We start from the raw sequence: 24,797 nt of genomic DNA, 5'->3' as shown, positions 1-24,797 counted from the left end.
GGTACATAATCAAACTTATAATGCAAAGTTGACCATTTTGATGGACTTTTAAAACAAGTTTTAATGCAACTTCATGACAACAGTCATAAATATTCATGAAGACTCCTTAATGTTCATAACAGAAGTTATGTCATGTTTATGACAGTGTCATGTCAGTCTTATGCTCAACCCGTCAAACGAAGTGTTACCCCGTCTGTTGATCTGAGGTGAAGCTGAGGAATTCGGAGGTTCGGCTTTTCTTTTCCTTACCCTGCAGACGGTGTGCAATTCAGCATTACCACCAACAGCAATGCAGAGATTTAGCATGATACTACCAACACCACTTCACATGTGGTACAGGTTTCTTCCATTTTAAAGCTTCTACGTAACTCCACAGTTTTTGTCAGTATGGCCAAACAATTTTTTGTCCCATTTTATCATGAAACTTCTCTCTAAGTTGGTTTATGTTGCTGCTAAACAGGCTTGAGTGTGAACAGTGATCCCAGTGTTCCAGAATTTCCCAATTTATGACACACTTGTGGTTTTGGTAATTACTTTGCTGTTCTTAAGACAATTGAAGCTGATTTAATTTAATCTGCAATGAACTCAAGCTTCTGCACCCATTTTCTTTTCATTTTAGAAAGTATTTAAGTTGCGCTCGGTATCATCAGACCATCCTAAATAAATAATAGCAAAAACCTACTCAAAAGTATTGATTTTTGATTAGGGTGATGGGTGAACATCCATTTCTGCAGGACAAAAGATTTTACTGCAACTAAATGTCAGGAAGTAGGCTTTGTAGACTCGTGGGCTTTTTAGATATTCATGAATGCAGAGAGAAGCGTAGATGCAAACAAATATATTTACATGTGCATTTTAAGTTTTTGCACATTTAAAACTTCTTTTTTTTCTGATTAAAAGTACCCTTTTAAAACAACAAGGCAGGCAACAAATCATTTCCTTCCACCGTTCAATACATCACTGATTTGTGTTGATAACTTCAAATTCTTTCTCAGGCTCATGGCAATCTTGTAATTAAATAGTGACTCCAAAACGTAGGAGCTACAAATGTTTATCTGTGTCTGCCGTCCGTGGAGTTGAAATGCTCTACCTTGACTCACATGTGCTACATGCAGCTGTGCATCCCAGCATGCCTAACGATTCCAATCCTTTGGCACACAACACTGTAACTTTCAACTCAGACAAATTACAAGCTGACCGTGTCTGTGTTGTTGCAGAGCAGACGTTATTCAACTTGCAACACAACAAGTGCAGTTGGCTTGACTGCTGTCACAAATATATCAGTGTGAACATGAGAAACAGGATAACTGTGGAGCAAAACAATATATCAACCCACAGTCACTACCACAGTATCATTGTTTGCTACTTGAAGATCACAAAGGATTGCTTATGTGTCGTATTTAGCAGGTTATTTCAGTATATTTCAAGTGGTGTTCTCTTAATCTTGGCACCTTATAAACATATTTGACTTGGCACTCCAAACTTTGACTCCAAAGTTTGGAGTGATGGGTGACAAAAAAATAAAGAGAAAAACGAGAAGAAGAAAAAAAAAAAAGCTTTCCTCCACCAGTCGAGCATAATTGTTAAAACAACCATGAGATCTAATTTTCTCCTCAATCCAATTTCCAAGTTTCCATCTATCAAAGCTGTATTCCTTTTCACATCGTTGCTTTCCTCTCCCTTTCTCCCTTCTCACACATAAAGACACACATGTGTCGGCGTGTCTGCTTCCTGCTCCCACAGCAGAGGCACGTCTAGCGCCCGCTCGTCCACTCCTGCCCGTCTCTGTGACCTTCGTCCAGGGCTGGCAGGGGGCCGGGGGACTGTGGTGAGCTCAACTTTCATCATGTTTCTCATATTGTTGCTGTTACAGTGTGGCTTACAGCAAAAATAACACTTTGCTCTTACCGCAAGTCCCTCGACCTGAACTTAACCCCTGAGCAGAGCACAAAAAAAGGAGAGCGGGGAGAAAAGAAAAAAAAAAAGGAGAAAAGGCAATGAATAAGTTATAACGAATGAAAACGGTGGAAACAAAAACCATCCTTTTTGTGGTGCAGCTCTCACGCTGGGCTTAAATGCTTGGTGTGCAGAGTGGTGCCTCCAGATAAAACAATGCTGTGTTTGACTCATCAATTTTGTATTTAAGTGTAATTAGGTGTGCTTAAAATGACCATAAAAAGTGAAGACTTCACATCAAATTCGCTCTCACAGCTGAATATGAAGCACCTTTCCTACAAAAAAAAATCAATTCTATTTATTAACTTCGCCAACCTATTGGAGCAAACTGTGCTAACCAAAAGACAAATGGCCTACATATGATCCTTGACCAAGATGTGGAATGCATTAATAACTCATATCAGACAACATAATAACCAATCCCTGGGGATGGTGATGCGGACAATGCATTTCTCAATCTATATAAATCCCACAGATTAACAGCTCTCTCCATGAGACACTCATCCTTCAAAAGAAGGGCAGAGCGGGTCTGCAGGTCACTTCTGAACTGTGTGGCCGCACACTGTAAAAGCAATGCAGTTGGGCATAAACAATGTTCACTATCAGGGGGCCTTGTGCGAGCCAGTGAATGCGCATGTGATGATGGGTTCACTGAGCTCTCTGTGAAACCAGAGAAGGGCACGGCCAGAGTTTCTAAAGTCTATAATGAACCACTGTGGTCACATCTGTGCTCTTACAATAGCGCAGTGACACACGGTGCACAAAACCTGGATGTAGTCTTGTTAGAAACCCGCTGTGTGTCAGAAGACGAGCCATGTAATTTTGTTTCATATGTAGTCAGTTTATGTGTAAAGTGCATCTCAAGATTTTGTGTACGCCACTTGAAGGTACACCTGTTCCTCTGACGGTTTCATTGAGAATAATAAACTCAATGTGCAGCTTACAAATTTCTTTGTTTTCATTAGTCATCTCATCTCTATTCCCTTTTCGCTGAGCTGAATAGTTTGGCTGTAAAAATTCTTAAAGTTCCCCTCGACCTCACTACTGGTAACCCACCATAGCAGCTGCCAGCACTTTCTTGTACTCGACAAAAACTAATGCTGGCAAATCTTAGTCCCAGTAGTCTCGGCTTTCAGAACTCGGAAGAAAAAAATGCCTCTACAATTTGAATTACATAATAAACAGACAAGTATGGGATGTGAATGGGAGGAATGGGATCCCAATCACATGTTTTGTTTGCTTAGTTGGTCTAGTTAGTTTTGTATTGCAATCAACACTAAATCAAGAATGATGTAGAACTACTACTACTACTACTACTAATAATAATAATAATAATAACTTTGTCCTCTGACATAAGAAAAATACCTATGTTTTCCATTGACAAAGTGTAAATCTGCTTTCAATACACAATATTACAAAAACTGGCTTTTCCACAGTTTGGAAAAGACACTGTAAACCATGGTTTACCAGAAAACCAGAAAACTCTCAAACTCTTAATGTGTTGCAACAAAGTTTTCAACCTCAGCTTGGCAGACAACATACTGGAAATGTTGACAGCCTTCAGGAAATCAGCTCAGATGCTCCTTATTGTGATCAATAAAATGTTGGCGAAGCTATGAAAGCGAATAAAACCCTGGAAAATTTAAACCAGTCTTTGACTCATACTTTGTTGAAAAAAACCTTTGATAGCCATGGGAATTATTAATTCCAAACATATCAGAAGACACATCAGGAATCGGAGCCCCCTTTTTTTTTGTTTTTTTGCCAAAACTGTTGGAAAGCGGAACATCTCTTCACACCACTACGTTTGTTTTTACAAGTTGGTTTTGGAAGAGCAAAAGGATTTTAGCGATTGCTATAATTACATAACCTTGGACGGACTACAAATCTCTGTTTGTGGAAGGTGAACCCGTTCTGATGTTGCATGCACTACCTGCCTAATTTGTCTTTCTTCACAGGCACTTCTAGGTCGCACCTGTGCTTAAGACTGAAGCCAGCTGTCCTGTTTACCCTGCCTCAGCAGCACCTGGCAGTGATGTACTGGCTAGCAGGCTGTAGTAAGCCATACAAAGTGTTGCGGAAACAAGTTGCTTTTTATATTCCTCCCTTCACATTTGGTAAAGACATGATGGACTGCAAAAGCCTTGCTAACATGTAACATGTAGAAACAGACTACTGCATCAAAACATCATAATATCTACTGCATAAAATAACAGAAGCTGCACCAATACAAAATAGGAAAGAGTACAGCATTTTGATAGTAAGACTGGCATGCTATGTTAATAATATTGGTTTTGGGCCCACCCAACAACTTTGATGGAAAAGATTGAAAACCGTTCTAAAAACGTAACATTTTGCTGCATCACATGATCATCACATTCTTCTGAAATGCTTCTGAGACAATGCTGTTACAAAAACTGCAATATATCACCTCATACTGAGATCTAAAAATTGTGTTTTGTATTTTGGTTTCTCAAAAAATTCAATTAAACAGCTCACATAGAAGAGTATTAATTATATTAACCACATAAAAGCAAAAGCCATGAATTGCTCTTAGTGACATGTGCACAGAGGAGAGCTACTTCTTAATAAACATCTGTTTGAAGTTATTTCCAAAAATCACCACAGTGATTAAATTCAACATAAGTTGTGCAAAGGTCTGCCCACAAATTAAAAAAAAAAAGTGCATTAACCACTTCAAGAATTTTCCACACAGCATCTGTGATTCATCGGGTATTTTAATTCAACATAAGTTGCGCAAAGGTCTGCCTACAAATTAAAAAAAAAGTGCTTTTAACCCATGAAATAATTTAGTATATTCAAAGTTCTCAGTGCAAGTAATGAATGATTAATTTGATTCCTTCTTCTTCCCTCCAACAGTTTTCACGATTCGAAGAAACTGGATCAGCTGCATGTGCAAAGCAATAAATGGAACTTGCAAAAGTTATTATTAAAATCTTATTATTACTAAATATTATTAAAAAAAACAACCTAAAAAAACATGAGAAAAAAAAAAAAACATCCTACCTGATAGTCTGATCAGGGTTTTTCCTGCCTGGGCATACTGCCAGCTGTGGTTGTCCAGCAGTGCCATTGTAAACTAAAACCCTCCATAAACTGGCCCAATCAGCAACAGTCTAACCAACATCCTACAGATGTTTACAGGCGGTTTTGCACTCCTTTTTCTAGCTTCCCCACTATACATTTCGCTTTGCAGCACACAGGCAAATGAACAGTGGCTGTGACATAGACTGGTCAACGCCCTACCACACACTGAGCTACAGAAGGCTAAAGGGCCTGCCAGCTCCTTTTTGCCATCTCCTACTGGCTTTTCTTTGCCTTGTCCCCCTGATGTCACTAACCCCTCCCCAAAACAAGATTAAGTATCAGGCACTGCACTGAATTTAAACCGTTCTCCCCTCCAAGTGTGCTTGGCTATTTACTGACAGGAGAGGGAAAAAAAATCTAAGCTTGCAAAACATTTGCGGCTAATGTATTAGTCTGTGAACAAGCTTTGATAATGACTGCTTGTAATCTCTCGTATTAAGAATCTTTCACTGGACTCAGTTATGAATTTCTTAGCATTTTCAAGTGTGCTTCATGGCATTTCAAGGCCATAGACATCCAACGATTAAGTCCTAGATTTTATTGTATTAACTGATTGTTTCTTGGAGGTGGTGTTAGAAGAAGTTAAATACAGCATACAATTAAATATACAAGATGAACATAAACCAGAAACAAGCTAGCACATACTGAAACATATCGACAGCTAACTATCAACTATTTCTTTCTAAAGGATGCATTACCTACCAGTTTTGCTTGCAGACTGCAAGGCCAGCCTTCCCTTCCTTTCCCTAAGAAATCCCATGTAGTGCAAACGGAACAACAAGGTCAGAGCAGCCATGTTTTGTGTTATCAATCCCAATCCAAACAGCCAAAGGATGCTCCAAAAGTTGCACACCAACTAGTTCCAAAGGTGCACAAGAAATGCTTTACTTTTCCCAAGGTTTTAGCATTTTCGGAATTACTAAAGGCAAATCAGACGCACTGCATCTCAACTGTGGTCTTCTTGTACTATCGCAGGGCATCGAAGCTGACAGCCTGCAGCCTCATGTGACTGTGAGATCACACAGTTTGTACGTGTATTATAAAAGGCCAGGTCATGAATGTCATGGCTGATCCTGTCGGAAAAAATAACTGGGAAGGATTGTCACCTCTTAGAAAGTGAGACAGGGTAAGCAGCAACGCATGAGCGAGCGTAAAATAGGTCACACCATTCGAGCTGTAAATATACGTGACTACAATGACCTTCCAGATATGTAGTTTAAATACATATGTAAAGTCAGGAATTACATCATCCTCAACTTAATTGTTTTTCACGCTGCATTTAGAAACATTCGTTAGATTTGCTAATTGCTTGCTAATTGTTGTCCAATACAAACCAATAACATCGTATTTTGTAATTTTACGTATTTAAATACCAAACCAACAAGATAACTTTGCACAGTACTATAATTGCGAAGGATTTACTTTTATATGAACTGTCAGAAGTGCAAATAAACTGTATAAATGTACCAACTACTCCCTTTTATAAGCATAGTAGCCGCAATGAATTATACAGTCTAGACTAGTTAGGAACCTCCAAGTTTTCAAGCCAGATGTCCAAATTCAAGAGTTTTGACCTCTCAGCACAGAAGGAATGCAACATCAGAAAAGAAGAACGGATTCACGTAAAGTCTAAGATCATCCACACACAAAAACATTGAGATGAACAACGTCCTACCCTACTTCATACCTTTATAGCATAAAAAAGTCAAACTTCATGAACATTACCAACAGGACAATGGACTTCTTTCCAGTCAAACAATGGCGCTTGCTGTTACCTCAAACACAGTGTAAACCATGTAATGGTTTCTGCAGCAGAAAAGCTGAATGGGAGACTCTGACTGAGGCATAAAGGCCTTTTTCAGTGCTGAGCAACCATGGGCATCTGTCTCCCCATCGCAGTGTGCAATATAAACTCACTGTGCAGCCAGCTGAACTGCATCAACTCATCAATGAAGCAGAGCCGAGGATGCTTTGTACGGCTGTGGGAACGACCAATCAGCAACCCGCTTTGGACCAAAGCCCCTTACTGTCCTGCTGTGCAACGAAACCAAACCAATAAACCAGAAAACACCGAATGACACTTTCGAAGCTAGGGAAACAAATAGACGGGTGAATGCCTCTGTGATCCACTGTGTTACTAAGCTGCTCAGGAGAGAAAGAGGACAGAAAAGGAAGGGGGGAAAAAGAAAGAAATTGAACATAGATGTGACAAAACGGTTTTGGCTGGGTGTTATTCATTAAACACAAGTGTCCCTAAATCCGATTTTGATTTCAGGAGAGTATGGCCGACGGTTTGAGAGCAGTAAATTAAATTCTTAGGCAGATAAAAATGCTGAACATCTGCATTCTTAATATCAAGAAAAATACCTAAGCATGCCTGACGATGCAAGGAAAAGTCATAGTGACACTGCAGACCACAAAGCTAAGAAAGGAATCACAATGTGGTACGTAAGGAAGCCTCAGTGCATCTCAGGTAAAACACAAAACCTTTGAGCTTTAGTTATTATGTTACAGGTAAGACTTACACCCAGTGGTGGGCTGTCAGAGCCCTAGAAAATTGAAAAGAAAAAGTGTGAAATGTTTTAATTATATTTAAATTTAAGACTCACCTACACAATAGATCCTACAAACTGTTCAGCCAAAACTGGGAAAGAAAATGTGATGATGTTAATAAAAAAAGACTTAATATTCCATGTATTACTTTATGTTCTTTATCTTCATGAAGTTAAAATGGAGACACTGAAGCACAGCGATTGCGTGCACCAGCAGGGTCACCAAATGTGGAAAACCAGCCACCATGTTCAGGAGCTCAGCAATGAGAGTTTGGTCCCAGAGGATCATAATGTGGTGCAAAACACGTTGTAGCTCTCACATTATTGTTTAACGGAGCTCGTCTGTGTGGCTTTCTCTGTGACAGCTTCCAGAGACATTTTAAGATACATGTACACATCACTGACCCCACAAAGTGTTCACCGTTACCACAGGTTCTGTTTTTTTTTTTTTTTTTTTTGCCCCTCCTTACTTTGCCTTTCATTCAAAACACTCTTCTCTGGTCATTTCCTGATTACAGTCTCCTTGTTTCTGTTGTCAACTTCCCTCCATGGAACTCCATTGTGTTGTGAATAGTTTTGCACTAGACTTGTCTACAACAAAGACCAATGTCCTGCTGAGTAAACACATGGCAGACAGCAAGCTACACGTCCAATGCTCGTCTCCGTGACAGGAGGCAAGCACTTCAGTGTTGTCACAGCTCTAAAAACAACTGGTTTATAAAAACAGCACGCTATGAGACTATCTGATGGAACATCTGACCGGCCTGCACGAGTAACCACATGCACGTGCATGCAAATACTCCCTGAGAGGGGCCGGTGGTCATTCAGAGAAGAATTGTATTCCTCCGCTCAAAATTACAATCCACAGAGCCAGACGAACATCATACAGGGGCACATGAACTGCACTGGCAGACGAGTGCTTACAATTTTGCAGTTGATTTACACCAGCATTCCTACAGAGGAAAATATTTCACACTAATTCGGGCATTTGAGGAGCTCCACATCTAATCCTATCCAGCTATTTTCATATTTTTGCTCTGGCTCCCGGTAGTCTCAGTCTCAAACTATCCCAAAAGGAGAAAGATTCGAGGCCAAAAGATAAAGAAAAACAATCGGAGCTGCAACTTTGGGGCTTTAAAACCACATAGAGCTGCCAGCGGAACCAGGACTCCACCCTGACAGCACACACACAGGATACAGTGTGCATCCATGTTTATTTCCTGTTTTTATCTGCATCATATTCTCACAGAAAAAAAAAACAACTACACATGGCACAAATGGGCATGATTAGGAAAGAGAAAATTAATCCCACAACAACATATTTTCTAACATCTGAGGAAAACTATGGGACTGTTGTCTTACTCTTTCAACTTTTTCTTCTAATTTTAAGGTTATTATACTTTTTCAAAGTATAATAACCTCATGTTAAAATACCACAATATCATAGTTCCTGCACAGAAAACATAAGCCAAAATTATATTCTGGATACAGACGAGCACAAATCCAGAGTCATTACAGCCCTTTCGCTGGCATCTTGCTAACAGGACTAAATCAAACCAAATTAAAAATATTACAGAATGAATGAACAATTTCCAAACCACAACTTTCAGAATTGTGGTACCAAGTAACCCATGTTACTTGGTAGAGTCAGAAATTTTGAAATACAGTAAAAGTTACCATAACATAATCCAATATTTACTTCAAGAGTAAACTATGTCATACAAATTTATTAAAGAAAACATTCCCAACATTCCTGACCTTCATATTTCCATCACCGAGCTCCTGGGAAATCAATACTGACAAGGCGATTAAAAAAAGAAATGCTGACGGGTCACTACACTCGATTTCAGAGTTAAATTCCTTTCTATTGAGGGTCAGGATGTATATTAGAAACTAAATAAAATTTCTTTATCTACAATAAGTGTAATGTAGCGTAGTGATGACTAATATTGATAGCTTTTAGATTGGTATTTTACACATTTAAGACCTTGAATGATGGATATGCAAACTTTAAACATTAGGTGTTTGCCTGTAACCAGATGTGCTGCAACATCTGGTTCCTGTTCAGCTAAACTTACATAGGATAGCTCCGAAGCTCTTCTTCAGCTTTATACAATATAATTCATCGGCAGGGGTCTAGACTCCAGCTTCATCTTCCAATCTTTAGATCTTTGTTCTTTAATCTCTTGCCTGGTATAATATTTCAGTTGAGGAATACATGACAAAACATGCCAATTATTTTGTCTTTTATGTGTGAAACAATTTATGCAATCCCGACCACTTCACAGATCTTCTGTCTTACATCTTTGACGGTTACACCCCCTTTCCATGTAAACACGGATCGTAGCAGCAGAAGAGGTAAGACCGCATGAGTCACATGCGCTTAATAGTTAGCCTGCAAACCTCTGAAATCTAACTTTAGAGCTGTGTTTTTAAAAAACAAAGCAGCCTAAAAATCGCATTTCGTTTCGCTGTGGGACTCTGTAAACATGTCTTACTTACAGGGGGGAGCAGATAGGATCTGGATGGACATGTCCTCAGCCTGTTTACTCCCTTAAACCACTTAAAGAGCCAGAGAGAAAAAGAGCCGCACGCCAGCAAAGGGGATGCCATGCACAAAGGAGCTTCAATGAAAAAGTTACCCGTCTAAGAAAATCCATCTTTTATGGCTTTTACCTCTCCAATTCCTTTATGATCAGCTCCGCTCTGAATTATCTGTTTGATTCAGAGAGCATTTGCCAATCATTCTTATGTACCGTGTTCCAGTGCAAGAGGTCAATCAAATCATTAAGTAACAAAAACAGAAACTGCCAGCATCAGATCCACTTGACGTGCATGCATTTCTAAACTGAGTTGTGGATTTCCCTCGAAACGCATTGCTGGCACAGATCAAGACATCTGGAGTTTTGCGTTCATCGTCATGTAAAATAAAATTTGAATCACTGATCCATTTGCACAGATGCAGTGAAAAAAAGCATATTCCAGTGTCGCTAATTTCAATGAATAAAAATAACTCCTCAGCAGCACAGTAATCAAGACCTGCAAACGCATCCGCTGACTAGCGTAGATCTGGCATTACAGTGGCATCCCCCCCTGCTCCTGGAGCAGCCAAGCATCCTTTATATTCCTCAAGTCAAGGAGCAGCTAGCAAGAGCACACGAACACAACACATCCCCCTTCGCCCCGTCCCTGACTCTCTGCCCCTCCCCTGTCAGCCCCGCTCAGAAGAGCGATTGGCCAATATGCATGGGAGAGGCTGATGGCAATTGGATGCAGGAGAGAGTGGAACCTCGTTTTTCTATGCATCAGTGCTCCCAAGAAAAAGAGCATGATCTGAGAGGCTGAGGACAAAGATGATGATGATGATGATGATGATGATGATGATGATGATGATGTGGGGAAAAAGGGATGCCACAAGGGTTTGAGGGGGAGGGCACATAACAATAAATTACGCTGTCGTGCTAACCTTTATTTGTCAAAAGGCTGTCTACACAGCATCAATAATAGATCATGACCGTTGCACTGATGCCAGATCTTGCAGGAAAAAAAGCGCATTCAGAAAGAAGGAGAGAATGTAATGTTGACAGAAGAGAAACTCTACATGACTTCGGGGGTAAATTCAGTGTACGGCAGATGGAGCTTATTAGCAGATGGTGGCGTATTTATACGTCTAATGCGCTTGTTTGTGTGTGGATGTCATGGGGAACGGATCTGAATTCTAATCAGGGAAGAGAAAAAAAAAAATTCTACTGGTGAATTTGATCAATGACGTTTTGGTGGGGGTGCAGACATGTGATTATAGACATATTTTGGTCTTATCTACTCTATTGCTTTACAGATTGAAAAAAAAACATTTTAGGTGTGCAGGAAAATATCATGACTTGTGCTCTGTGTTCTCATAATAGCTAAATACATTCAGCATGATAGAGTTTTTTTATTTACTATATTAACATTTTGCATTATGATTATTATTGTGCACATTCATCATGGATATTGATATCCTTACAGTTTTGTTCAAAGGTGTGAAAAATATGGAAATAATATGGCAATCATTATTGCATTTTAGAAAATAGCATTACTCGATTTTCCTGCAGTTGTCATTATTATTATGTTTTACTTGTTTATTTATAACAAGTTTTAGACAAAGTGCCCAACATTTATACAACAACTTGTACAACCACAGATTGTGCAAGATGTTTAAGTTACATTTAATGTATACTACTTAATTTGTATAATTTCTAATTAAAACCAATTAGTTTTAATTATTAATTAGTAAACAATTCTGGATGTTTGTGGTTCCATTTACTATTTTAGAAGAATGCACGGACCTGTGTAATTAAGAAGAAATAACACTAGTTATTTATTAGTTATTAGTTATTTTTACAAGGTAAAAAGAGTGCTCACATCACATCCAGCTGAAATTTAGCGTAGCCATTTGTCACCAACAGCATCAAAAATCCAGATTCGTTTTATTTCTAAACTCTACATCCAAAAACAACAAGTTTACAAAAAGTGCTGAACAAATGAAAATAAATAAAAGATAAAAAGCAAAGCCACACGGAAAATAAACATCCAAGAGACATTTAAAAGATTTTTAAAAAGTAGAGGATGTCCAAATATAAGTACATCTAACACATTGGGTAAAGTAATCCAAATACAAATCCATTGATAAGTTCACTTTAAATAAGTAATTGCGGCTGTCAGGATGTATTGTATCTATTAAAACTGTGAATTACTTTATCCTTAGCACTCATGCTTAATGCTGCACTCACATGAGTGATCCAATGAAAGTTGCCTGTGCAAACACACAGCAAAAAGAGCACACAAAGTCAGGATCCTCTGTAGTGTAAACAACATTCATAGGAGCTCACACAGGTGCTTAAAGGCAGATGTGTGTAAACAGCCCTCTGTGGACAATACTAGGATGGACACTGCTTGTATATCCTTCACGCTTCCTTGCAAGTTAGATGACAGCAACACTATTTTTATTTTATTTTATTTTTTCTACAAGCAAGTTCAAATAAAGTTCAACCAAACAATTTGTATTTGTCTTAATAAAGTAGAGGATTTGACCATTACATTAAAATACAACATCTTCAGTTTGGGTGTTAGGACTTTAAATATAACCTATGAAGAATTTTATTGTGTTCAGATTATTTGTTCTGTCGGTTCTTTTTTAACAAAGGTGGAAATTTCACTAGCAAAACACTTATGTATCATTGACTAGCTCTGATTTGTGACAGACAGTGCATCAAGTGGCATCGTATTTACTTTTTAAGTTGATTTCATAGGGACAAGTATACATACTATAGAACTTATAGCCATGACTACTTTTCAGTGTCAGTCCTGGGAAAGGCCTTTACATAAACAATTGCTAAAACCCACAAATAAACACAACTAACAAGAGCCAAATACACTTCATGGTAAATTAGTAGTGATCACAAATCTGACTTTTTCTCGAACACTTTTAAGTTCAGAATGTGCAAGTTAGATTTTGAAGAAAATTGTAAATTCCTATCAGCCAGAAACAGCCTGATATGTCTGTATTATAGTAGTTTTACGTGTTTACCACTTACTGGGATAAGAAGAAACAGAACACATCAAAATAAAAGACATGAACTTGAAAAGTGAACTAACTTAATTCACAATAAACAGCTTCCGCAAACACACACACACACACACACACACCATCAAGCCTCATCTTCACCATCCAGGCCTCTGCAGGGAGACGATTTCAAAAAACAGAAATCCAATGAACTCAGAAGAAACCACTTCTTCCGCTGCTTAGAGGACCGTGTGTGCACGCGCGCGCGTGTCTGTGTTTGTTTGTGTGTGTCAGGGAGAGAAAGAGTAAAAGAGAGAGACAGACTGAGGGAGCATGCCTGGCTGCTTGTCTACCCGCGGTGCACATGGTTAGCATTCAAAGCCCAGTTCAATAGGAACCACACAGTGAGCTCAGTGTGGGCAGGGATGAGAGACTGAGCTCACTGCTGAATTAAACTGAACAGAAACATATGGCGGAGACGAGAGGAAAGCAGCGCAGAGGAGGAGACCACTCAATCTCCCCCCTCTGTGCTGAAAAAGTTATCTTCACTTTCAGCCGGCGAGGCAAATTCCCATCTAATTCACCATACCAAGCATGCTTATATCCCTTTAGTACAGCAAGAGATCAGAATGATCCTGACTGAACAGCCAGTTGGCTACTGTGGCAGATTATCTTGGATTGAGATCCAGAGCATAACTGGGGGACAGTCCAACTGTTTACTCTGAGCACGCTTGGTCTGGAAGCCCATATGCAAGCTAAGAGTGCATGCAAGGGACTCTTTGCGATTTTGTGGACAAGCGTCCTCAACGAAGAAACATGTATGCATGCATGTTTTTAGAATAATCTCCTGTCATGTACAAAAATGCAAATGGTGGAAAGTGACCAACATCCTGAAAAAGTATTTGTATCTCTTTTTCTTTTTCTTTTTTTTTTTTTTTTTACATTTTTTCAAACCATAAACTTTTGTATTTTTTCCTTGTATTTGATGCAATGCGCCAACACAAAGCAGTGGGTAACTGAAATGGAAGCAAAAGCAAAAAATGAAAAAAAAAAAAAATTCATTTTGTTTTTTTTTTTTTAATCTAAAAAAGTATGGCATCAGCCCCTCTGAGTCAACAATTTTTACTACAAACCCTCATGCTGTGATTACAATTGCAAATCTTTTGGGCTACATCTCTTATTGGTTTTACAAATTTACAGAAGGAAAAAAAAATGTCCCAAATCTTCTTTGCAGTGTAGTTAAACAGCTGTGAACATCAATTTGTAAGTCTTGCAGCACAAATTCTCAATTTGCTCTAGGTCCAGACTTTAACTGGGATAAAATTAAGAGGTGTGTGTCCTGCTGGAAGGTAAACATATCCCCTTGTTTCAAGTCTTCTGCAGGATTTCTCCTCAGATTGCCCTGTGTTTAGCTCCATCCATCTTTTATCAACTTTAACCATTCTATATCTCCCAGCTAAAAAAAAAAAGCATCCTCTCATTATCTGTCCCCACTAAGTTTCATGGTATGTTATCTCTGACCTGCCTTTTATCTTTTTAATGTTGTTTCTTCACTTATATTCACCAACAAAACTCTTTCATAGAGTATTTATATGGATGTTACATTCCACACACATTGGCTTTATGCATTTCAATAATGTGGCCTCATTATTAACAAATTGTAGCCAAGGGTGTCAAAGTAACAGAGACTGAGAGTACAAATGCATTTTACACTTTTTAAATATTATTTTGCAAGAATTTTTAACATTTATATATAATTTTCTCTCTACTTCATAGTTTCACACAACCGATGGCGTGCTGCATAAAGTTCAAATAGAAACAAGCCGGTATATGGTTTAACGTGGCGAAATGTGAAAATGTTGAGTCACTCTGAGTCAACCATGAGAGTATACGTGGCACAGAACATACTCTTAATTACTCTCTATCACAGCTTTGCTTTACGCTGGAGACTTCCTTTTCGCAGGACAAATCACAAATTGTAATAATCGAGAAATATCAAAACTGCAAGAAAGCAAAAACTCATCAAGCTGTCAGCAAATTATTCCCATAAAAAGACAGACTCATCTTTAACCTAGTTGACTAATCAATTAAAGAACAAGAAGTAAGCAGTTGACATTACGTCAAGACTTTTAAAAGGAAACATGAGCAACAACAAAGAAATCAATCACAACTTCAGGCAGACGTAGCTGCCGTTCGTTCACCAACTACTAGACAAATAAAATAATTAATAAATAAATAGACAGTTCTTCATTCAGAACGTGCCGCTAATCAGTTTTCAAGCAAAACAGATGAAATAGATGTAAGAATCCAGTGTTCCGAGAAAACACCGTTAATTTCCTGTTGCTGTAAGCCGAGACGCTTGAGGCAGTTTGTTAAATTGACGCTTCATTCGACAGCAACTTAATTGTGTTTGCAGTAATTGAAAAGGAAACAGGAACAAAAAGTCATAAATAAGCAGCACAGCCTGATTAACTCCAGTGAGCAGTTAGCAGCTTGTGAATTTCTACCTCATTTCAGCAGAAATGTACAGAGACACCATTGCTGCTCTGTACTGTGCCATTTGTTCAGCATTAGGGGAGAAATTCATGAGGTGGTGGCTAAAGGTCTGGGCATGGGATTCCCCTGGCATGTCCCAATCATTTCACATTAGCTTCCATTCACGATCTGGCAACTGGGAATAATGGGCCAAGCTGTCGATAAGAACCAATCTTCTTTTCATCCGTGCATGGCCTAGTTGGAAAAAAAACATCAGGTCAAACAGAGTCTAGCATGTCAGACTCAGAGCGACATCAGACACGCTCGGCTCATGATGAAGCTCTTCTGTCGTGGTCCAAAACTGCAAATCTATCATGACATGAATCTGGAGAGAAACTGTCCCAGTTTCCTCCCACTATGGCAAGGCAAACAAAATTCTGCCTCTGTTTGCCAGTTGGCCAAGCGTGGATTAGTAAAAACATAAATTAAACTTATTATGGAAGATATCCAAAGCGTCCTTATATACTTAAGTCCAAAGGAGATTACACTGGGGAAAAAAAAAAAAAAAAAAGGAAAACTATACTTTGTTCCCTTTATTTGAGATAATCTACGTGCATATCCAGATTCAGGGCACTTAACTGGCATTTTTATGACCATGAGCAAGAAAGCCAGGAGAGAATGACTTGGTGTATTTATAGTCTTAGTGGCCGGGAGGCATTAGGAGATGTCAACACACAAGGTCAGAGTTGCTTGTGCATGGAAGAGATTCAATCTGATGGGATTTAATTCAGGGAAGCTTTGAGAAAACACAAGATTTTATTTAAAATGAAATTCATTTTTGGTATGTTTTAACAACGACGAATAATCCTTCCTCACAGTGCATGGGCTGGTATTTGTTAGTGAGGTTGGCAAATATTTCAGTTTCCAAAACTTTCTCTCATAGCATTTATATTTATCCAATTGGATAGTCCAGAGTTTAAAAGTGAGATTCAGTGAAGCTAACCATCATTAATAAGAAACATTTCAATGGAAATCGGAGTCAAAGAATACACTTTTTTTTTTTTTTTTACTGTTTTTTAACAATTATCATCCTTAATAACAAAAAGCTTCTGCCAGGATTCTCTCAGACTGATAGAAAAGTAAATAAATAGTGAAAGGGTAATAGCTAGTCAGATGAACTCACTCTTGTTTTAGCCTATTTTAGCAATTCAAAACACTTCAAACTGAAAATATTTAATTTGTGGGTTTCAACCCACAAATTTAACCCAATTTCCCTGTCGTTTGACAGACTCAAACTCAAATATATCAAAGATGATATATTTATCCTGGTGGACTAAATATCGGCTTTTTCCGTGGATCAGCTGCTCAGGCGGCTGGACAGAACCAGCAGAGTTCGCCAGTGTAACTTTAGTGAAGTAACATAGTACGTTCCAATAATATGACATCTGTCTACTGGAGGTAAGGGATCTATTACTGGAAATAACGTTAATGAACCTGTAAATAACCTGAGCTTTCCCTTAAGATTTTTTTACTTTACAACAGGAGTGCAGTGCTGCCCCTCCCACATCTGTTGGACTACAAAGCCAGTCAGATGGCTAAAAAATGGCTCCTACATTATTAAATTGTTAACTCGGAAGACTAATATCAAATCAAATTAAATTTTATTTGTAGCACATTTCAGCAGCAAGGCATTTCAAAGTGCTTTACATCATGAAACACAAAAACACAGAGTAATTTCACTGACTTGAAAAACATCCAAACTCAAGGTTATACACCAAAACTATAAAATCCCCTCCAAAAATCTATACAGAGCACTATAAAATATAAATAAATAAATAAATAAATGTGTTGGGATACTTTAGAAACAATGTGAATGACTGTCGCACCATTAGGAGTTTGGCCTACCTGAGGTTTGACCAGGGCCATCCAGTTTGGATTCACATTTTGGAAGAGAGCAGTCTAAAAAACACACACACACACACACAGAGAGATGCATGATGAGTTCAAGGAGGCACAAACAGATTGAAGAATGCTGCAACCAACTGGAGATGCAGCAAAGCCTGTTGAAGTGGTGGAATTACAGGGTGCTTACAGTACCAACAACCCTTTGATCCAGATATCTGGTTTGTCCCCTAACTAAGATGAAACACCATCTTGCATGTTGCACACAGATGCTTGTGCACTCACACTGCAGTACAGGGGTTTAAGCACTATAAAACTTACATTAATGAAAACTTTGATGCCTTGATGTGAAAAGAGCCCCTCACACTATTTGAGTCTCGCTCCAAATAAATCCTTCGCCCAAATGCTTACTTTCACTACCATGCATTGAACAGAAGAAGAACTGCTTTCTGGGTCAGTCAACAACATGGCACTATCGTGGCACAAGATAACATGGAGGAGGGGAAAGAGGGACACAGCCAGCTTAGTTTGCCACTCTGACTTCTCCTGGCTGCCTTTCTGAAAAGAACAGCCTGGCATATGCTGTCGCCTAGCGAGGATTACAGTAAGCACTGTATGCCTCGATCTTCGCGGAGCAGATGAAGTGTTTGGTCCAGGAAAAGGTCCTGATAAAGCGCTCAAGGCCTTATCAGCGAAAAGACAGAGGGCAGAGGGATCCGAATGGGCTGAGAGGTAAAAAAAAAAACACGGGCCAGAAGGAAGGGCAGTGAAGTCATAGCTGTGATCCATACTGAAGTTTTGAATTCTCAGAAACTAATTAAGCATTAAAAAGCATCGAGCATTATCTGGCATCAATTTCAAATTGAAGTGAAAAAAAAAGGAGACAAAAGAGAACTTTACAGGTTCAGGCTCAGAACCAAATGTTCCCATGAAGAAATCAATATTTTATAACTAGAAGAAAATGTTCATACAATAAAATTATTATTTTTTTTACTACAGAGAGGTGGCATCAAAATGTCACATGGAGACACTTAACATTTTACGGCTTGCAAACTTTGCCTGTAGATGAATACTCTATAAAACAGAATCAATAATAATGACCCAGATGGGCAAAAGTTGCTAAAGATCCTGTGGAGCAGCAACCGATTTGCCAGAGGTAAATTGAAACGCTCTCCTAGAAGCATTGACAGTAAGATGGGATGTTAAGCCTGATCCTTGGCCTATTTTATCCGAAGGCTGAAGGGCCAAGGCCGAGTCAAAAGAGCTCTGCTTTTACGTGACACGAATTAGAGCCTCGCTCCGTCTTCAAAAAGCCAGTGGGACTGATGCAGCAAGAGTCTGTTTGCGAGAGCGAGACTGCACAGGTTCTGTTGGACAGGCTTGACACAGCTGTTGACAGAAGACAAGCAGTCTCACACATGCATGCAAACTCACACCGCAAAAGCGGGGGTTTAATTTCACCAAAGCAAACTCCACATTATGCCGCTCTTTGTTTTAAACATATAAAGTCACTACAGGGAGAAGTGTTAGAAGCATAGCAGAAGACATTGATGTGTGTAAAAAATTACAGGAATCTCTGCATAGCTGGAAAGGTAGGGAATAGAATATATGAATAAATGTATTTATTCATATATTTTATTCAATGTCATTGTGTAAATCCATCCATCCTATTTTTTTTCTTTGATTTTTACCTCCCCCCTTATTTCCACGTAGATGTGCTTTGAAATACACACAAAATGGGCAGATAACTATGTATACTATGGTGTGGAAAAGTGTGGGAAAACAAGTAGGAGCCTCAAAAACTATAGTATGTTTATGTGAAATGCAGACTAATAAGTTCTATGTGTCAATGTCAAATTGTGGCTTATCTTCCAGAAAGGGAAACATTCAGCAAGAGTAACATAAAAATATCTCGGTGTTGATGTTTTTGCATGAAGTTTTGAAACATCTTTGTATTACGTTGTATGAAACATCTTTGTATTCCTGTTTCTAATCGCCTGTGACGATTAGAAACAATTATACAAGCACAATAACAATGGAGCAGTTTTATCTCTTTTTATTCATCCCTCTTGATTTGTTTTGGCTTTGTTTTCATCAAACTTCAGATGTGCGGTAAGGAAGTTAATGACTGAGAGGACAGACTAAACAATGAGAGGAGATGAGTTACACTTGTTTAGCCTAACTATGCGTTGGCCATGTTCTGGACCTGTCTTTGAATTCTGATGTTGATCTTATCACTACTTGCACTGGTATTGCCATGTTTTGATTGCAATCCAAGAGATTTAAAAAAACAAAAACAAAATGAAGATAAAAATATATTGATGTCAGAAAATATTCAGAGCAGAGTAGACAAGTTCTGGGTTGTTGTTTTTTTTTTATCTGATCTTCCTGGCTTACTGGTTCTGCTGCATAGCTCATGATTAGTTTTTGAATTCTGGAGTTTTCCGCTCCGTAGCTGAAGTTTAAACTTAGGTTTCTGCCTGCATCCATTCATTCCTCAACCAACTAGTTGTGACTGTGAAAATACAAAATGACTGTGTGTGTGTGTGTGTGTGGGGGGGTGTGTGTGTGTGTGTGTCTGTCTGTCTGTGTGGAAAATACATTTCACAAAATTGTGGCAGAACAGATAAAAGCACATTTCTCATTCTTCAGTCGAAGAGGAGCGCAGAAACACATTTTAGCAAAACGGGAGGAAAAATGTAACATAGTTTGTGCGGCACATAATCTTTCCTTTTTTAGAAGCTTTTTAAGAACTCTGTGATTCAAGGAGTGCATGCCCTCATGACTTCTTGGCTCCTTTTTCAAAGGTCTATTCTTGAAAATAAAAAGAAAAAAAAAGAGCCACAAAGCATTGTGGGAGGTTTGTGACTTCAGATCTCAAATCCAGATGTTTTCCTGGTTTGAGCTAAAGGGGAAGAGAGTGACAGGGGAGGGGCATCAGTTATAGGTCTGTAAGTACAGAGCAGACAGATCGAGGAGGGAGAAGTCATATTTTTTAAATGAATACCTATAAGTAATATATGTTCTGAAGCAACAATGGCCGTTTCCCCATTTCATTTACTGGAGTCTTTTAGCTTTACACATTAAAATGTAAAAAAAACAACAAAAAAAAACACTTTAAAGCATTTAAGACTGGGATATGTAATTTATATATATATGCACTAAAATCATCACTGTGTCATCATGACAGTATAATATGAGACAGATAATCTGGAGGAAAACAAAAAAGCTCCTCTGCCTTCTCCCACTACTAACTACAAAAATACACAGCTAGGTCAGAAGGTGTGTATTCTGACCGAGATGGGGAGAAGCTCTCTGCTGCTCTACAGCTTCTTCTGATCAGCAGAGTCTGCTATCTAACACTTAGGGGTAGATAGCATGTCCTCCAATGCTGGCCGATAAACTGAAACAGTAAGTCGTTTCTCCGCCATTTGTACATCGAGCAGCACGTACGTTGGAATGATTGACTGCGTTAAGACCCTCCTCCTGAATCTCATTGGTTGTTTGTTTTGAAGCGGCGCATTTTTGAAGAGGGCAACAGGGACACATGGGAGAAGAGGATTACGTTTTTATAAAATGTCAAAAACACGTTGTAATAAAAGTTACATACTCCGACTTTAATATCACAAATAAATGTTGTGGCAAAAGATCTGATGTGACAAACAAAGACCATTGTTGGAATTTTGACCATAAGCCAAAGACAGACGTCAGCTATGTTGAAAAGAAGTGGGAAGAATGGGAAGGGGAGAGGGTATTGTATGAGTGGGAGTCTGTTGTTTACCGATGGGGACTACTCTTTTATCAGTTGGTGGATTTGCAGGAGACACACAGAAAAGCCCACCATCTTTTTTATGATCTGCAATACTTCTCCCTCCACTCATCCATCATCTTTCTTTTTCTTGTGTGTCCCAGACCTTAGGCGTCGTGTGTGGGATACAGTGATTTATACCCCTGTGCATGTGTCCACATCATGTGTATGTGTGTGAAGTTAGCATCCTGCAAATACATAACCAACTTCTTGGCCATCCTGATAATCAATTTCAGGTTATCCACAAATATATGTCTAATGAAAACTGACACTCCGTTCTCAGGCTTTTGTATTCTCTGATAATTTCTTTTTTCCCCCAAGTCAGCCTTGCATTTATCTCCATCCCTCTTCCCACTATCATTGATTAGTCCTTGCTGTAAAAGACAAGAAAAAATAGAAAACAGAAGGGATGGGGCTCCTCTAAACTAGCAACTGCAGCAATTAGCAAACACATGGTGGTTGTACACAACATCAATGCATGGCATGAAGAAGAACTGTTGTGATGAGTTGCTGAAGGGGGCGTGTAGGAAAATGTAGGGGGTTCTTAAAGAAACAGAAGCCAATTTCAAGGCATCAGAAATGGCTCTGATACAAAGTCAAACTTCTTTCAGGTTGTTTTGAAAATGTACAGCATTTTCATAACAACCGACTGTGACAGTTATTTGACTGTGTGATAAAATGGCACTAAGTACCTGAAAAATATCAACGAATTCATATAGTTCAGATCTTTTAAAATGTTTTAAAACATATCTTCACAAAGATGGTCATGAAATAACAAATCAAGAAAACTTTTCCACATCAATCTTACAGGTATTACGAAGAAACAAATGCATTTTGTCACAATAAGTAAATTCCCAGTTGCACATTCCGACAGACCACCGCTCTGCCACTCGTCATGGCCACAGCTTGCAGTCTGCATGATTCATTTTTACAGATTCCTTTTTTGAAAATATGTTGTAGCCTAGTCCTCTCAACATCTGGAAAGAGAAAACATGATGACATTCATCTCTGTCGGTTGAATGAATATGCGATAATAAAGTCAAAGTTTGATCCAAATAATTTTAACAGCGGCCAACAGAATGTCCGGGACCTTACTCGGATGTCAAAATAACTCAATTTAGCGGTCTCATTTTGCTGAGTTCAGTAAGTGAGAGTTAACAGTGCGAGTGAGCCTATGAGATTCAGCGGTGAAGGCAATGCCAGTCAAAGCTTATGATCTTTAACTCTGACCAACTGCCAATTAGGCTGCCTCTGGATCTAACCGTAAGGTTAAAGCCTCAGGAAGAACAGCACAGCCTACATTTTACGGGTTGAGCTCCACCCAAGCCTGAGATCTATAATTTGATGAGTGAAGGCTTGTTTATCCCTCTGAGTGTGTTGTGTCCTCTCTTTCTGCATCTCGCTCTCCTTTTTTATCCTGTCTTGAGATCCTTCCTCAGCTCCCTGTCTTCTCTCCTCCTTCCTATATCTGTCCTCACAAAATCTGCCCCATTTATGATCTCCGAGCATGTTTTCTTAGACATGTACTATATGGATCATCGCTGCAGATTCGCTTTAAGCAGCAGACTTCACCCCTAGTTGAAATTCCTCCATCTCATCAGCAGAATAACGAGATTTGCTCTTGAGTTTGCAAGGTGATATTACAGGTCATTAAGCTCCCGTCAATTCTGACTGCACTACAAGAAAATGAGAGATCACTGCTCGATGGTTCGGCTCTCATTACATCTTGTACTGGCACAGGTCATTGGGTTTGCTGTGGGCACAGAGGGACACAGCTCACTGAGTTGTCAATAACGGCAGTGTCATTACTGATGCTCACATCTTAATTATATCCTCAGTCACTGAACGCACAAAGTCAAAAGCTGGTGCAACCAGTGTTAATTTAATTGTTGAGTAGCTACTGAGCTTGCGTGCATTTACAATTATTTTCGACACAGCAAAAAAAAAACAAAAGAAAACAGACAGACTGCACTGATGCGCATACTTATCCAGTATTAATTTAGTGCAAAAGAAAATCTGTTGTATAAATGAAAGCTAACAGGAGCATACATCTGGCTGCCTTTACGACAATTGAATTTCAGCATGAAGTCCGGCAAAGTAATGCAATTGCCGGACCAGTAACTTCATTTAAGAATCACTTTAGAGTCTGTATGTGAAATAATCATTTTCAAAAATGCTCCACTGTGCAAATGTTATTTTTACTTTTGCCACAAGGTCTCAATAGTGCTTCAACATATTTGATCGGGGTTAATTAAGAGATATGTTGTTCCCAAATGTAATCTCAAATGTACTACGGAGTACATACACCACACCTGCTGTTTGTGGTCTAAGTTGAAGGGTGTTTCATCATATTGCTTTCATACAGGTATTTCCAGGACAATCCATCAAAAATGATTCAAGTCTTCATTTTTCTACTGCTCCGAATGTTGCATGAACTCAACAGAACTTTATTCACATCTGAGCCTTTTTAAATCATAGTTCTGCAATGTGCACACAATCCACGAGTCCCTGTGACAGAAGATCACGTTTCCTGTTGACATCATGTAAGGAAATTTGCCAAGGTTTGTTGTCCAAACGCACTCAGTGCTTTAAATACAGTCTTGTGCAGCATCCTATGCATCTTACTATCTTCATCAAGATCTGCCTATCGACATGTTGCTCAGATTAAATGGACACTGGAGGATGATAAGGTGTCTCTGTCCTGTGCGCGCCAACAGACTGAACAGCTGCTGCTATCTTTAATTTCGACTTCATCTCACTCATTCCACAGTCCAGTATTTCCCCTTACAACTTATACTGTCATACTGGTCCACTGTACTTTTTGCAGTGGATATCAGGGCTTAGTACTGTTGGGTTAGCTTTTTTGACATGGACCATTCAGGTCATAGAAATAATTTCATTTTCTTTATGTAAATAAGTCAGATTTTTTTTTTTGTCTTTCTAAAAATATAAGACATGAAATCAGCCATGAAAAATGAATAATAGATATATCTAAGACTTGATTTATCTGTTTGTCCAGAGGATAATATATGTGTTGTGACTCCATAAAAATTGTATTTCGCAGGAGTGGGGGGGGGAAAAATAGCTGTTTGGCTTGTAAAGGTTGCTGACCCCTGCTAAAGGTCAAGTGAGAAGGGATTCACATTCTGCTGCCGAGTTTGAAACTTGTAGATACAAAAGTACTTTAGTAGGACTGGGAATAATGATACAAAAATAAATATGTGATGGGCAATACTGGAAACAGGGATATGTTTTTTTTGTTTTGTTTTTTTTTTGTTCATCACTGACAGTAACTTGAACATGTGCATTTCATGTCGCTTCTCTGGGAATACAATATTTTTCCAATATACGCTGTAGCTTAAATTACAGTGCTGTACATACAGGTCTTTAAAAGCCCTAAACTGCAACTTTAGCACAGACTAACCGGTGCCTGTAAGCATGTACACATATC

At 38.8% G+C, this 24,797-nt stretch overlaps 1 protein-coding gene across 1 annotated transcript in view; it reads right to left on the bottom strand.

Moving 5' to 3' along the window:
• triob (trio Rho guanine nucleotide exchange factor b) overlaps positions 1–24,797 on the bottom strand; it is a 99,532-nt gene that overhangs the window by 69,246 nt on the left and 5,489 nt on the right. The window contains exon 2 of the mRNA XM_088013894.1: positions 17,542–17,595. Coding sequence (XP_087870020.1) covers positions 17,542–17,595 — 54 coding nt within the window. The remainder of the gene's footprint in view (positions 1–17,541; positions 17,596–24,797) is intronic.

The sequence above is a fragment of the Poecilia mexicana genome, unplaced genomic scaffold (genome assembly GCF_051168715.1).
Source record: "Poecilia mexicana isolate PSO_F unplaced genomic scaffold, ASM5116871v1 scaffold_16, whole genome shotgun sequence".
Lineage (NCBI taxonomy): Eukaryota > Metazoa > Chordata > Actinopteri > Cyprinodontiformes > Poeciliidae > Poecilia > Poecilia mexicana.
The sequence above is the reverse complement of the archived record's forward strand: the minus strand, read 5'-3'. Positions and strand labels throughout refer to the sequence as shown.